At 50.0% G+C, this 16,753-nt stretch overlaps 1 protein-coding gene across 1 annotated transcript in view; it reads left to right on the forward strand.

The window, feature by feature from the left end:
- SLC9A9 (solute carrier family 9 member A9) overlaps positions 1–16,753 on the forward strand; it is a 2,902,095-nt gene that overhangs the window by 547,558 nt on the left and 2,337,784 nt on the right. The window contains exon 6 of the mRNA XM_085633573.1: positions 1,492–1,597. Within this exon, the coding sequence (XP_085489699.1) occupies positions 1,492–1,597 (106 nt within the window). The remainder of the gene's footprint in view (positions 1–1,491; positions 1,598–16,753) is intronic.

A 16,753-nucleotide genomic window follows, 5' to 3' on the forward strand; every position in this document is an offset into this window, starting at 1 on the left:
TGGATAACATTGATCATGTGTGAATTATTGGAAGTGGAGATGTGGTTTATTGAAGCAGAGATGTAAAACCCCACTTAACCCACAGTGTGGATAACATTGATCATGTGTGAATTATTGGAGGTGGAGATGTGGTTTATTGAAGCAGATGTGTAAAACCCCACTTAACCCACAGTGTGGATAACATTGATCATGTGTGAATTATTGAAGGTGGAGATGTGGTTTATTGAAGCAGAGATGTAAAACCCCACTTAACCCACAGTGTGGATAACATTGATCATGTGTGAATTATTGAAGGTGGAGATGTGGTTTATTGAAGCAGAGATGTAAAACCCCACTTAACCCACAGTGTGGATAACATTGATCATGTGTGAATTATTGGAGGTGGAGATGTGGTTTATTGAAGCAGATGTGTAAAACCCCACTTAACCCACAGTGTGGATAACATTGATCATGTGTGAATTATTGAAGGTGGAGATGTGGTTTATTGAAGCAGAGATGTAAAACCCCACTTAACTCACAGTGTGGATAACATTGATCATGTGTGAATTATTGAAGGTGGAGATGTGGTTTATTGAAGCAGAGATGTAAAACCCCACTTAACCCACAGTGTGGATAACATTGATCATGTGTGAATTATTGGAGGTGGAGATGTGGTTTATTGAAGCAGAGGTGTAAAACCCCACTTAACCTGCAATTTAGATAACATTGACCATGTGTGATATATATTAGTGTTTTTTATTCTCACCAGCTGCATCTCCCTGTCCTTTATGACATAGACCTGCTGCTACTTTAAGGAAAGAGCAAGAGGTCGGGATTAACTTGATAGCTTGATATATTAGCTCGGGGAGGCAGGTCCCTGGCCTGGCACTTCCTGGCTCCTTAGAACAAACTTCTGCCATCTATCTTCGCTATGTTCCTCACTCACTCCCCTGACTGCAGTACGAGTCTGCTGAAGCGGGAAGTAACATTCAGCACTTTTTTCATACAACACTACGGACGTTAAAGGAAGTGGAAAGAACAAGACCGTTTCTCATGAACAGGGGAACTAAATCGGGCCGGGCCACGAACCAAAACCAAAATGGACGCCGCAGGTCCAAAATTCTAGTTAACAGCATAGACTATTTTTTAAACTCCGTATTTTGCAATTTAAATGTATATAAGTAACATCCACTTTATCCCGAGGCCCGTTTCTATAGAAACACGGCGTCTTACACTGAAGCATAGTTTTCCCTTTTTTCTTTTTTCAGTATTCCACGGGCTGTCACATTTCAAGCTCGCGCTATATTTTTAATGCGTCCCATTTATTTACCCCGGCCTCCGCGCAAGTCATCTATCATGCCACGTTGTTTAGACCTGTTACAAGTACTTGGCACACAGGTAGTCATAAATTTCATTTCGTTTCTTCCACTGTGCTTTGTGAAATATTGTTCTAACGTGAAAATAACCAGCTTGCTTCATTGCATACTTAGCCTCCACTATATTTCTTTCTAGTGACAGTCTTGGCGATATTCCATGAGCTACATGTGGACACGGACCTATATACACTGCTGTTTGGAGAGAGCGTACTCAACGATGCTGTCGCCATAGTGCTCACATAGTAAGTACAAAGGCCTCCTTTTGTGTTGATCTTCTGGGTCTTAGGGTGGGCGAAATTAAAGTTCTCCTGGTGCAGTTGCGATTGTTACAAAAGATTCTCGCAAAACCTGTCTTTGCAGGAGAATTCTCAGGTAAAAGCATCTTTTTGTTAGATTTTTGACAGCGAAAAACTAATGTGGAAGGGTGTTTTAACCGTATAAATATGTCTTTGCCCAATAAAAATATTACCCCAATTCTATTGGTATCAAAACATAATGTTCAAGACTAAGGGGCCGATTATATTGGCGGGCGGATCGCCACCGGATCAGCCCGCCAAAATTCATCGCCCGCCTACCTTTTTCCCCCCGCCACATTACAATGGCAGGGGGGACCCCGGCGGACGGGAAGACCACCTGCCGGTTTTCCGCCGGTCGACGAGTCGACTGGGCGGAAAAGGGGCTTAACATGGTAGCGGTGCCTGCAAGACACCGCCATCCATATTAAGATGCAGGCGGTCACTCGCCTTTCCATGGCGGCATTGCCGCCATGGAAAGGCTCGCGGACTTTGCTGTTGGGGGCCTGTAGTGGACCCCAGGGTGTTGGGGGGTGGAGGGTGCACATGGGGGGTACCTATGGTACCCCCTGCATTTGCATGCACAAGGTGGCAGGCACAGTGCGGTGCTTGCCACGTTGTGCATGCAGATGCACAACATGCCTTTTTTACATTGCAGCGGGTGCTGCTGACAGCACCGCCTGCCGCAATGTAAAAAATGCAGGATGCACCTGCCAGTGTGACGGCGCATCCTAATTTTAATAGCGGGACCGCCGCACATATGGCGGGCGGTCCCTTTAGCCGTTGCGCTGGTGGGCGGACCGCAATAGACCCCTAACTTCGGGCGTTTTACAGACCAAATCCTATACATCCTCAGACTGCAGCATGACTTTTTGAAATTACCATATTTCAAGAACCTTAATCATTTTTAGATGACCACAGACACAGTCTACTTTGCCTTTACAAAACCCTGTTGTATGAGTTGGAAGGGAGACACGTGTTGCCAAAAAGGCAACCGGTGTGAATGAAACTACATATCAATTTAACTTTTTATAATAGACAAGCATATTTTAAATACATTTTTGGCCCAAATACCAATGAATTTGAAATCATTTGACTGTAATCTAACTTATTATTATTAATCAGTTCTGCCAAGTGACAGAGGAAGTAAAACGTTCAATTGTGACACTGGCGTGGCTAAAAGACTATAGGCCCGAGTACGGAATTCCACTCCACTCAATCATCAGTGGGCCGCTGTTCCTGCAACCCGATTTACGTGTTACAAGAATAATGGTCTCAATTTTACCAGCTGGAAAATTTGACCGGTAAACAGACCTGCCAACTTGAATAAAAATTTCACCTTGTGAGGAGAGTGGAGGGCCTTGGAAAACGAGCTGGTATCCACTATTTACAGTGGTTTTCAGCTCGTTTTCCCTGCCACCGTGTGATATCGGCTCCTCACCGGGTGTCTGTGTGATGGGAGCCGACATCGTGTGTCACATGGTGTTACCATGTGAGTTGGCCGGTCTGGGTAAAAGAGCTTTCTGCAAAGGGGCCTGTTTTTCTGCCCCCAACCCTCAGCTAAAGTACAAGTGCAGCACATAATACTCACACCTGTCAGACTGCAGTCTACTCCCACCCTCTCCAGCATCCTGTCGACTCTACGAAATGTGGTGGGTCCCCACTTGCGCAGGTGGTGATGTCAGCAATAATGCCCATGGAAAAGAGAGTACCATGCAACATTTTCTTTGACGGTCCCAAGCGGAAAAGAAATGACGGCAAAAGGGTGGACAGTCTGATGTCCGTTGACGGACAGCCCCAATGTCAGGCCAGCGGTCAAAGGCTTCCAGCGGTGAAGCCAATGAAGGCTCCACTGAAGGAAACATGGCAGTCCCCCAACTCTGAGCAGAGCAGTGGAACCATGAGGTTTGTGGACAGGGTACTCTGCCACAAATGTGTCAGAGTACCCTGTCTGAAAACATTTAAATAAGTCACATTGTTCTTTAAATACTATCCCATGTGAGTTCTGTCTTACTCTAAGAGCAGATTAGTTGGTGGAAAATATATACTTGTAGCATAACAAAAAACTATTTACACTTACTTTGTACAACAAATGCGTGCCTCTTTTGCTCTGCTCATGTCAGCTGTTCGTAACATTTTGAATTACACCCTGGGAGGTCAGTATCAGGTTTAGCCTAAGTGCACAATGTGAGGATTCTAAAAATGTCACTTTCCCATTTTAATAAAAAATAATATCAAGTTGCGGAGTCAACCCTCTAACCCTAAGAACCAGGGTAATTATTAATTATATATCATCAAATAGCTGTGGTTCACCTGGGACAAGCTCATCCAACAAAGGACCGAGGCTATAAACATGAATGAAAGCACATGTTGATTAAAAAGGTAAGTAAGCATAACACAGGTAACCCAAATCACCATACATATTTGAACACCATACATTGATGGACAAATGCACAATACTCAATTACCTCCTTAGTCGAAATCTATGTCTTTTAGGATATTATTACAAAAACAATTGCTTAGAATAATTGAAAATTGGTCACAAGAGAATTTTAATAAAAAAAGAATTTGAAATCAACATGGATTTTTTTAACACAAATTTTTATTAAAATTTAAGGAACATATAATCACAGGTTACATGCATTTTCTCCTTTTGAGCACTTGAGTCACAATCATTAGCATATATATTTTTGGGTTTACATGCTTTTAACGGTTATGCCTATCGTACCATAATAGATGGTTTGTTATAACATTTGAAGTGTTACGTTACTGTACTTTCAATTATTGTTGTTCCTGATAAAGGGTCTCCCTTTACCAAAACCTAAACTGTTCTTGTTTTTGTGAACCTGTACAATACCGTACTACAGTACATATGCCTTATTAATTAACTATATATGACAACCTCAACTGGTATTTTCGTGGCATGACATTTTCTTTTGCGAACCCCCTAGCCCCCTCTCCCCACCCCTCTGCAAACTATCTTGGTTAGTCTGGGTGGATTAGTACCTTTGTATATTATGGAGAGGGTAATTACCAAAAGAAAGGGAGGAAAGGACTGGGACAGACAACGTTTCCAATCAGTCGTCGAAAGTGGTTTCGCTATGGAGTGCCTTCAAATCTAATTGAGTGAGTTTGTTTTCAGTATTTCTTTAGTCTTCATTAACATGAACTTTATTGTTCCAATAAGGAGGCCCATTCCATGGAGATTGGCTTTATGCAGACCCCCCTGTACTCTTCACGTTGTAAATCCTCCCTTTCTGCTGTGACCCGCCAAATAACCTCTACCTCCCATGCTCCCTCACTTGGGGCTGAGTGAGACCTCCAGGGCCAAGTGAGCATTCTTTTGACCAATTTTAAAGAGAGGTCCATGAAGCAGCACAGTACCCCTGCTGTTTTGGGGAACTGAGCTATGCCTAATATACAGGCCTCGATAGAGGGCCCTATGGGACATTCCGAGATGTGCAATAGTCCTGTCATAACTGCGCCCCGATACCCTTGTAGGGAGGGGCATGACCAAAGCATATGTATCAGCCCTGCATCAGGTGAGTGACAGCTGGGGCAGCCAGAGGAGACACACATGGTACATTGCATGCACCCTATGTGGTGTGAGGTATGCTCTTTGCATAATCGAGACTTGAATACATTTGAATCTAGCCTTACGAGGTATTCGAGGTATTCGCTTAGGGTATTCTAGAATTTGTTTCCACTCTTTATCCGTTAGATCTCGTGCCAGACTAGCTTCCTATTTCTGCCTTAGTGCTACCAACGAGACTTCCAAATGTGCCCTTTTACGCCGGTACAGCCATATCACCAAGTGACTTCTGTGTCTTATTACATGTAATGTTTGCAACAATTGGAATGTGGGGGTCCAGTTTGTATGTATATAGTGTAATATAGTAGTGTGTGTCAGAATGCCGCTGCCCGCGTCCCACGCAGTGGGACATCAGCAGGGCAGCTCTCTAGTGGCCGCCCGTCGCAGCCTTCCCCCTCCCCCTTCTCCTGCCTCGCAAGGGAGGCCACGCCCAGGGAGGAGATCTCCCAGTAGGTGTAGGAGGAGCCGGGCCGTTGGGGGGGGGGGCGAGGCTAGCCCCCCTACTTAGGCGTGCAGCTTGCCCAGTTCCTCCTCTGCTTCCCGCGCGCCGCTCCAACTCGGACACGCGTATTTTTTGGGCATCCGGGTCGTTTTGGTCGTCCTGGTCTGGCGTCGGGTTTTGCGCCCACCCCCCCCGTTGTCCCGGTGAGTGTTGGTTGCGACCTGTCCCCGGCCCCACTGGCCTGGATGTTGCCTGGTGGTGGGGCTCGGGAGGTGGGCGGAAGGGAGCGAGACTTGTGCTGAGCCGCGGGGTGGGGTGCGGGGGGCGCCGAGCGAGGGTGCGGGGCCGGGGCCTTGGTGGTGCGGGGCTCTCGTGCCGCTGGTCTCTTGTGCCGCGCGGGTTCCTGTGCACGTCGGTCGCACGGTTGTGTCCCTGGTCTGGCGTTGTTTTCCTTGGGGAGTGCTGGCCAGTGCCGCCTCCCGTCTTTCCCCGATGCTGGGTGACGCTGGGCCCCGGTTTTAGCGGTGTGTTCTGTCCCTCCCACCGTTTTGCCACACATTGTATTTGGCCACTGGGGGTGTGCTCTCCCGGTCTCTGGGTGGGAGCGCTCACTTTTTACACGGAGGTGATCTGTGCAGAGCCGATCGGTCTTGGTGTCCTTCATGGCGAGGATTCGGATCAGATGTGCCATTTGTCTTTTCGGGGGCCCTGTCCTGATGGTGGGGGAACGTATCGGGAATTGGGAGCAGTGCAGCACAGACTGGGTTCGAGACGGGGAGGAAGCAACCAGGTCAAGGAAGGGTGCGGGGGGCTGGCCTGCGGGTCCGGTGTCGTGGGGTGGCAGTTTTTGGTCCCTGGGTATCGTTGAGTGGCAGGTGTTGGTCCCTGGATGAGCGGGTGCACAGATGATGGGTCCAGGGCCACGCATGTGCCACGGGGTATGCGGGATCCGGTTCATGTGGTGTTCGAGCATATTTGAATAGCAGTTTTCACTTCTGCCACTAGGTGATAGAGTTCCCTTAGGTTGGGAACAATGGAGAAAGACAAAAAAATGTCGCGCCCCGGGTGCTGGAGATCAGTGTGCTTGGGAGATGAATGGACGAGGGGCCCTTTGCAGAGAATCAGAGTGCAGTCACTAATCTACCAAAAGTATGTTGTTTAGTAACTAATGATACATCCAAGCAAAGCTTTGTGTGGTTCGTTCCCTGTGATTTTAAATGTATTTTAACCCTGCATTTCATACTGCTTGCTGATTTTAATTGGTGCCTATACCCTGGCTCTTTGTTGTTTGCTATGTCCCTTGCCTCCGAATTTTTTGTTTACGGGAGATTTATCAAGGGTGTTTCTCCTTTCAGGGCCCGCTCTGAATTTGAGATGCCCTGATTTTGAATTGTTGTTATTTTCTGTAGCGACACTGTAGAATTCAACATGGCGCAGTAGATCGAAATTGTAATAGCACTAATTTAGGAAAGATGGTGTTTTTATTTTGTATTATGGTGTAATGATTGTGTTTTACCTCCCGCTTCAGGGATCTTTATGTAAATTCCAGGTCATACTTTTGAAACGAAGCAGGCCATACCGGCCTTCCATGCTTCTGAGGTAGATAAAAGAAAGTATTTTGCACCTTTACGCCCTTGCAGTTGTGGCTGTTTGGGCGCGTTTGCCAGCGGCGTGTGAGATTGTCGCGGGATTTGTGTGAATCTCTGGAGATATCATGGGGGGCACCGGTAGTTCCCCCCCCCCCCCCCCCCCCCAACAGTATTAGAAATGGTATTAGAAACGCGGGTGGGTAGGAGAGTGTGTAGGGCATCTTTGGACACAGGCAGAAGAGACAGGGCTTCCTCTTTACAGTATACCCTGTCCTCCATCGTGGTCAATGAACACATGTATAAATGGAGAATTGACTGATGTGCGAGATTTGAGGCACTTTCTTCTCCCTTCTGAACTCTCCACCTAGTGTAGCGCACACTGGCAGATCACGAAGTATTGGGATCACCGTCTTCTTGACCTCGACGCTGACTTTGAGGGCGCAGTTGACTTCGCCATTATGCAGGAGTTATAAGCACATCTATCAGTCGCCCCCCCGGCGGTCACGCGTGATGTCTTTGCGCCGTATCCCGGACACGCTGCGGTCGCTCCCCCGCTGTACCTGGTGGTCTCGCGTCGGCCGGCGCGGTTTCTTCACTCCCCCCCGCTTGATACGCGGTGTTTGCGGCACACTCTCGGGCTGCATGTTTCCGGGCCAGGGGGTCATCGGCATGCGCGGTGAGTTTTGGGGGGCCAGGGAAGTTCTTTTGGGTCTTGTTGGGCCAAGAGCATTGGTGGTTGTATTGCGGGCGCCATGTTTTAGGATGATTACTGCGCCAGTGTGAAAAGGAAGATCGGCTTCCTTCATAATGCCCTGCCCCGCCGCATGTGTGAGATCGCGGGTTCAACCGCTCGTTCGCCTTGGGCAGCTTGTCGTCGGTCGTGTCTGCCGCTTGTCCGGCATGACGTTCATTTGCCGGTGAGTCGGGCCTCTGGGGGCCGGTTGTCACTGATACTGTGGTTCCCGTATCAGCGCTGTTAGGGCATATCAGCGCTATGTAGCTCGCAGTCGCTTTGTGCCTGTCAGGCAAGTCTTGGCCGCATCCCCGTGTCGGGCAGTTGCTGGGCCTTCAGTCTGGTTTTTTGTGTTGGAGCGAGGCCGGGGGACAGGGAAGTGGCGGTGCGGGGTGCCTGAGAACAGGAATGGCCTCAGTGTTTGTGCGGTTGCGGGCTTTGCACTGCTGTGGCGTCACGGCCGTCGGATGTGTTATTGGCTATGTTCCTGGGGAAGGAGCAGCAGTGTGTACAGTTGAGGTTTTGATTTCGGTGAAGTTGGTGGAGAGACACGCCGAAACGTCTACATCGAAAAATCATATCACCCGCACTCGAGGAGGTTTTCAGCCCTGCTTTTAGACCCGCAAATGGCGCTGAGGAAGGGGGTCTTAGTGGGTAGGATTCAATGTGTTCCGGCCAGCAGGTTGACCGCGGGTGAAAACATTAGCTATAACATACCCGCTTGTAAAACGCGCTTGCTCAAGTAATGGGGTCTAACACATTGGGTGGCGACGTTAAGTAGTTTGGTTAAATTGTGCAAGCGATGCCGGGCTATGCGATGGCGCAGACGTTGGAAGCACGGGGAGAAGCTCGTGGCCTCCGCACGAACAAACAGAAAGTCTGGAAAGTCTACGGTGCTGCTTTCCGGTCGCAGTCTCCTCGGGAGGCATGGGTTCAATCCTACTGCAGACAGTCCTGGGTTTACGCTACTTTACTGCTTGGGAAACATAACCATCGGTTTGATCTGGCCCAATTAAGCACTGCTTATGTGGTGCTGTGACTCAGTAGGTTGAAGCGCCTGTCTAGTAAACAGAAGGAACTGAGTTCGATCTTAGCGGTGCCTTCATGCTGTGAGCGCGTTCCTGGGGAGTTCAGCAGATGCATTCTTATAACCCAGTCATCATTGTGGGTACCGCAAACATTCGCTTCCGCGTGGGCTCACCTGCTACCGATACCACGTCATCTGATATCGATCCCTACTGTTTTAATTTAAAATGTGCGCGTGCGAAGCACGCCGCCTGCGGGTCGAGTTTGCGCTATATGGGTGCTTTCCAGTTTGTGGGTGGCGCCGCTGCGCAAGGGCAGTTTGTTTCGGTTTGTTGTGCCCAGGTCGCTTGGCTCTCCTATCTACCCCTGCCCAACAAAGGTTGGCATGTGCAAGGCAACCGGTCTCGCTTTGCCTCGACGCGTGGTGGTTCGCGCTTCACAGGTACGATTTTGCTAGTTATGGGCGTGGCGCCGCCACACGAGGGCAGTTTTTTGCTCGGTTCGTTGTGCCCAGGCCGCGCGGCTCCGCTTTACCTACTGGTGTAATTCAAATATGGCGCGCGTGCAAAGCACTCCGCTGCCTGCGGGTCGAGTCGCACCATATGGGTTCGTGTCTCAGGAATGACGCTGAGCATCCTGCGGTTCTGCAAAGCACCCCACCTACCTCTGCCTAACAAGGGCTGGCAGTGCAAGTCAATCGCTCTCCCCTTTTCCCCGACGCGTGATTGTTCGCATTTTTTCAGGTGTGGTTTATACTTTTGTGCGTGGCGCCGCTGCACGAGGGCAGTTTGTCTCGGTTTGTTGTGCCCGGGTGTATGCACACCTCTCGCGGGGCACAGGGTCTAAGGGCACGCGGTTCAGTGGTACTACATTATTTAGATCCGGGGCCAGGGGATACGTGCAAGTACGATTGGTGGTCTGTAAACGCGAGCGACCGCGACGCAGCCTCATGGGTAGGGCACAGGCCATGCGGCGCAAATGCGTCTTTGGGTTACCAACTATGTGGATGCTGGTGTATTTACTCGCGTTGTTTACCCCCCCTGGAGAAAGACCCAGGGCTATAGAGTGGAGGTTTTGACTTCGGTGTAGTTGGTGCATGGGCTAAATATTCCACGTTGCAAAGAACGTGTGCCAAGTAGACGGAGGCATCCTTTTGGTTACTTGCAATGGATATCTTAAAGCCCTAGTAGTCAACAATGAGCCACGAACAATCCCCATAGGGCTGCATACACACCACTACGCATAGATTATTAGAACATTGTTTAGTGTTTAAAAGGGTTAATTTGGCTAGACCCGATTGAGCTTGTGCTTCTCCACACCAAGCAGCCTTAAACTACACTGCCTGCCAGTAGGGATGACATGAGTCTCCTACACTTCAGTCCTTGGCTGGTTAACCTTTCCTATACACTGAGTCATATGCGTATGATTGACTGGCTCGGGGGTTTTTTGTGTGAGATGCAAAGTTCTCGGACACCCTACACGGGTAGGAGTAGCGTTATCTGACTAATTAAATGCATCTTAGAGTGTGGTTATGGAAACTTGGTCAACTCTTGCAGGGGGCTAGTGAGTGAATCTGAGGTGGAGGCGGCATTGGGGGGGGCGCCAACAACATCCTTGCACAAGGCACCACCATCGCCGTTCCGCGAGAGCTCTACAACGCTTTTAGGGCGTGCTGAATTACATTGATCATAACCAGCACAGGCTGGATACAAACCAAATTATTACCGGCAACTAAGCATATTAAGCATAATTTTTCTAGAGATACCCAATGAAACTGGTTTATCGGGCAGAAATAACAGACATCAAACTTTACGTATTGTACATTATGCTTTACATGCACAACTAGCCAGTGCTTGGCCCATTACTAGATGCTGGAGAGGACTAGGCCCGAAGTCTCAGCGCCTTATCAATATGCAGTGCTTCTGGAACAATCACCTCATCTCCCCGTGCCTAATAAGAAATGAGTGTGTCCCTGGTGTAGCGTTATTTGGTGCGCAGGTTCAGCGCGCAACCACTCGATACCTTACGGGTCGTACAGCACTACCATAAACGGCAAATTTAACTTGAAGGCTGTTTCATTCCTGAAGCCGGGAACCAGATGCCACCATCACTGAAGTAGGCCTGGCTGAGGGTGATTAAGATAGTCACATGAGATTAAATATTGGTTAAATATTTGGATTCGGAATACTGATTTATTATGGTGAGTTCCACGCTTAGGCCAAAAGATGCTGCTGCCTTATGTTTTGGCCGTGCTATTCGGAACCAGCCGTGTAAGGTTTTCTGCTACTCACAGTCATAGGGGCAGCTTAGTCCATACAGGAAAGCCAGCAGCCTGAGAACAACTGGGTAAGGTTTCCCTCACAGCAGTCATAGTGGCAGCTTGGTGTATATAGGAAAGTCAGCAGCCTGTGCTGTGTTGAGGCAATTTGTAGGCCTGGGTTTGTGTGTCATACATAACATCTTGAAGGTATTTCGTGAGTTCCACCATTAAGTTACCTATAGCACAGCAACACCGGGATAACAAGGACTGTAGACAATCCTATTGACCCCTTTCAAGCAGCATTAAAGTCCGAAAGCTAGCTTCCATTCAACAAGCGAGGCAATTGGATATGCTGTCCCAGTGGAGAGCAAGAAAAGATTGGGATAGACAGCGGGACTAGTATAAGACTCTAAGACTCGTCCAATTTTATGGAATTTAATTTGTTATTTGGGTCCTCGAGCTGAGAGATGTATTCTTCGGCAGCTCAGTCAGTCATATAAAAGGCGGACGATTAGCAGTGGGGTTAAAAATGTTTTGCCCAGCCGAGCAATCATGCAATCCTCGCAGTAGCAGCAGCAACTCAGGAACCATGACGCTATCGATACATCACCTTGTAGATAGAGTGGAAATTAAATCCTTCGTGCTAGGATGTGAAGGGAAGCGATGGATTGAGGAATGCAGCTATGGTTCAGTTCTGGCTCCATATGCAGGTGCCAGATCTTCCCATAAATACGTTAGGATGATCTGCTGTGGCATCGCTCAGAAGGTTAGGAACACCTGTCACGTCTAAGCTTACGGCAGTGGGGCCCAAAGACATCCTTTGTTCGTCTGCCCTGGGCTTCTGAGTAAGGTTGCAAATTAATGCCGTCTTTTACGGGTTACAGAACAGGACCCCTAATTCAGCCCATAACAAGCTGGCGCGGGGGCAGGGCACATATAACAGCAAAGGGAGGAAGGGGGGCTCTGGCAGCGACGGTAGCCTCCCCAGAGCTGTGGCGGAGTTACAGGGCGATCTGGAGGCAGACGGGTACAGTAAGGGTACCTCTGCGACAGGCGGTACAGTAAGGGTACCCCTGTCCGGCACAGTAAGGGTGCCCGAGCCAAGGTCCACGAGCCGAAGGAGGTTCTGGGAAGACCGCGACGGCGCCCCGTTAGTCCTTCGGGCGGTTGGGGGGCCTGACCAACCGGGGGTGTGCCACAACACGCTCCGCCCCTGTCAGAAGGGGCGGGAGTAGGAGACAGATCACGTGACCCAGTGGATGATCTGAAAATAAATGTGCCGCACTGCCGGGCATCGACCCACCGTGCGTGCTGGCTCACCAGGCGGGCGGAGCAGCTAGGGGCTGCTTGCCTTGGATCGCCCGTAAGATAACCCATTTATTGTCATACTTATGTTGTATGAAATAAACCTGCAGCAGTTCTTCACCCACAAAGAAAGTGTCAGTGTATTCATTGGGTGACGTCTGTGCATGCGTGTTGATTGAAGCGGATGACGGTGTGGTCACTATGCCGCTGCCCGCGTCCCACGCAGTGGGACATCAGCAGGGCAGCTCTCTAGTGGCCGCCCGTCGCAGCCTTCCCCCTCCCCCTTCTCCTGCCTCGCAAGGGAGGCCACGCCCAGGGAGGAGATCTCCCAGTAGGTGTAGGAGGAGCCGGGCCGTTGGGGGGGGGGGCGAGGCTAGCCCCCCTACTTAGGCGTGCAGCTTGCCCAGTTCCTCCTCTGCTTCCCGCGCGCCGCTCCAACTCGGACACGCGTATTCCCACCCTTTCCGCTTACCCTGCGTGACGGAGACAGCGCGTTATTGGAAGGTTTTTAATGTTTTCTTTTGCGTTGCAGGCGGAGTTACAGGGCGATCTGGAGGCAGACGGGTACAGTAAGGGTACCTCTGCGACAGGCGGTACAGTAAGGGTACCCCTGTCCGGCACAGTAAGGGTGCCCGAGCCAAGGTCCACGAGCCGAAGGAGGTTCTGGGAAGACCGCGACGGCGCCCCGTTAGTCCTTCGGGCGGTTGGGGGGCCTGACCAACCGGGGGTGTGCCACAACACGCTCCGCCCCTGTCAGAAGGGGCGGGAGTAGGAGACAGATCACGTGACCCAGTGGATGATCTGAAAATAAATGTGCCGCACTGCCGGGCATCGACCCACCGTGCGTGCTGGCTCACCAGGCGGGCGGAGCAGCTAGGGGCTGCTTGCCTTGGATCGCCCGTAAGATAACCCATTTATTGTCATACTTATGTTGTATGAAATAAACCTGCAGCAGTTCTTCACCCACAAAGAAAGTGTCAGTGTATTCATTGGGTGACGTCTGTGCATGCGTGTTGATTGAAGCGGATGACGGTGTGGTCACTAGCAGTGTTGCAGGTACGTCATAGGCACGCACAAAATCAGCATGCGGCATTAAGGCCCAATCCGCAAACATGTCCCCAATTGTTGTAACCCGCTGCGGTCGGTAGTAGGAGTAACTGCAGGGCGGTGACGTGGGGAGGGGGAGGGTCAGGGTGGGGGGTAGTAAACTATGGATTACGGAGGTTTACAGGTAAGTTAACATATAAATTAATAAAACGAATTTCGTTGCGTGCACTGCATCCCCAAATGCGATGCAGTGCACGCAACGAAATTCGTTTTTATTAATTTTTATGTCAACTTACCTGTAAACCTCCGTAATCCATAGTTAGCTACCCCCCACCCTGCCCCTGCCCCTCCCCCTCCCCACGTCCCCGCCCTGCAGTTACTTCCTACTACCGACCGCGGATGGTTGTAACTCCAGACTCTTCCCAGGGCGCCAGCCTACGGGCTGATAAGATCCCTTGCAGGGATGGTAATCCATGAAGAGGAACATTAGGGGCATACGGGGAAGGCGTTTTTGTATATTTAAGTGCTAGTCTCCAATAGTATAATGCTGTCTGGAGAAGAGGGAGAATATCCGTCCGTTTTTTAGAGTGGGGGCAGAGCAGTGCATGTAGCGTTCCATTTCGTAGTTGTGCAGGTGTATACCCAATTTCAAATAGGTTATAGCCTGCCAGTCAGTATGCCAACCACGGTAATTGACCCACTATACAGTATGCCTTATAATCTAGGGTGAACGCAAAATGGATAATGCTGATATAGCCTATACAGAGCAACAGGCTGCCATTTATTTCAACAAAAGAATACCATTTATTAAGCATAGCAATAAAGTGGAATTAGAGTATACAAATATACCGAATCAATAGTCAGTCAATGTTACATAAGTACAGGTTGACGTTTCAGCCCAGAGGTAAATTTGACCAGGGTCATCATTAGGACAATGTGTCACAAAAACAAAAATATATATATAATAATAATAATAGTACAGTTTTTAACTTAGTGAAGGACAATGCAGAATTGGACCAAACAGATATGCACCCGGGCAAACAGAACAAAACTGTTAAGCTTGAGGATGTTCCCGGAAATTAGTTCCTGTGCAACGGTCACTTCACAACAATTAAATTTCAAGACGAATACCGGTCCATCACCCAGGGTTGGGGGCGGAAAGGGCATTTAAAGAATGTGAATACAGTAGTGGCGCGCTATCAATTAGAGTGCAAGCAGCCTCCACGACAAGGGAACCAAACCCTTGTGTAGCTTATGGCACAAATGATCACAGAGGCAAAATTATGTAATTCAAGATCACCGTCAAACACCTCAACAAGTCGGCGTCCAAATAGCTGGTCCCTGGTCCTGGAGGCTGCTTGCACACTCGCACAGAATCTCTAATGCAGAGCTTGTATGTCAGAACATCGCACCATAAAAATAATATCATAGAGGGCATGGCTTGGCACCAGCCAAGATGGCCGCACATTAGCCAAGCTCTGCTACAGTCGCTGCAGTAATCCCTGCCATCTGACATCACATCTGCTCCTAAGTACCGGGCGTGAGTGGCAGCTCTCACCAAACCGTGATAGTTGTTTTTAGCCTCCCCGAAGCAACATTGGAGCAGTGGGACTGCCTGACAGAGGGACTAGGGTCTGCAGTTTGTCGGAGGCACAGACCAACTGGGCCAGTGCCTGCGAGAGAAGGTTGGCTGATTTCCCAAAGCGCCATAGAGAGCCTAGGCAGGGGGGCTGCTTGGAGACCCACCCGGTACTCTCACTGTAATGTCTTGAACAATATTCTTCCTCCCTAGATTAGGGCCTTGGGCTCTCTGTGCCTCCCTCCCGGGCTGTGGATTGAGAGGGCCTGCAATGGTGCCCTCTGCAGAAGTAAGTGCTAGCCGGACTCAGAACAGAGCAGCTCACAGTGGCGTGGTGGTCTGGCGGGGGCTGCGCTCTGCTCTGGAGCAACTCACCAAGAGGACCTGGGCGGTGTTGGTGGTGGGGGCCCGTGGGCCAGAGCGTAGCAGTACTGGTCCTTTAGAAGCACTGCCAAAGCAGAGATCCATGTGGGTTGGCCGGGTGAACTGAGGGTCAGCTCAAGGCGCACGGAGTGCGAGGCGATCGACGCTGAGCTGAGGAATTAAGGGCGATGACCCTCATTGCTTTGACGTCCCTGTTGCACAGGTACAGAGGGGCAGACGATTGGAAGTCTGATATAGAGCCAAGTGCGGTGCTGTTCGTGATGATCCCCCCTATTGGCAAAGGCGGGATAACACTTGATGGTGCAATGGAGCCGTGTGAGCAGCTGCTGGGAGGCTCATACTACCATGACGTGGTGGACATAACAGCCCCATACAGTCGCTTGAGAAATACATATCCCCTACCAGACGGGGTGACACACTGCTGGACATTTGGGTGGTGCCTCGCCGCTGCCATTGGAAGCGCAATGTGGGATGCTGAATGGAGACAGTGCAGTGGTCCTAGAGTAAGGGGCCCTGGATACAACATCCAGGTCAGAGGAGGTGTGGATTCTGAGGTCTGAACTGAAGCCGTGAGACGAGCGGTGCTCCCTGAAGTTTGGGAGGGCACTGCTCAACTAAACCTTGTGCTTCAGCTGGAGTCGGTCCACTCTTCCCTTGTGCACACCCCCTGAGGCCATGGTGAAACCTAATCGGGCACTGCTCATGCAAACCAGCAAAATGGACAAGTATGCTGTGCCTAATCCTCCCCAGGTCACAACTGGGTTCGAAGATGAGCGCACAGTAGCAGCAAAGTCTTCCCACAGTGCCATCATGGCAGCTATATGCGACCTCGAGAGTACTTGAAAGATTATTGCCAGGGTGGTCAATTACTAGGGCAGGGATGCAATTCTGCAGTCAGCCCAGTCCCATGGGGACCTGCTATATGAAAACACCATGATACACTTCTTCCTTGACTTCACCCTGCAGGTCCAGCACCAACGCCATGGTTTTGATGAAGTTTAAAAAGTGCTGCAAGCTAAAGACCAAAAGTATTTGATGCTTTATCCAGCGAAGCTACGGGTGGTGGCTAAGGGGATGTCCTGGAACTTTCTCATGCCTGGGAAGCCTGGGAGGGGCTGTAGGGCTGGCGTACCCCTGGTCGTCGTTCC

This window comes from Triturus cristatus, chromosome 11 (assembly GCF_964204655.1).
Source record: "Triturus cristatus chromosome 11, aTriCri1.1, whole genome shotgun sequence".
NCBI classification, from domain to species: domain Eukaryota; kingdom Metazoa; phylum Chordata; class Amphibia; order Caudata; family Salamandridae; genus Triturus; species Triturus cristatus.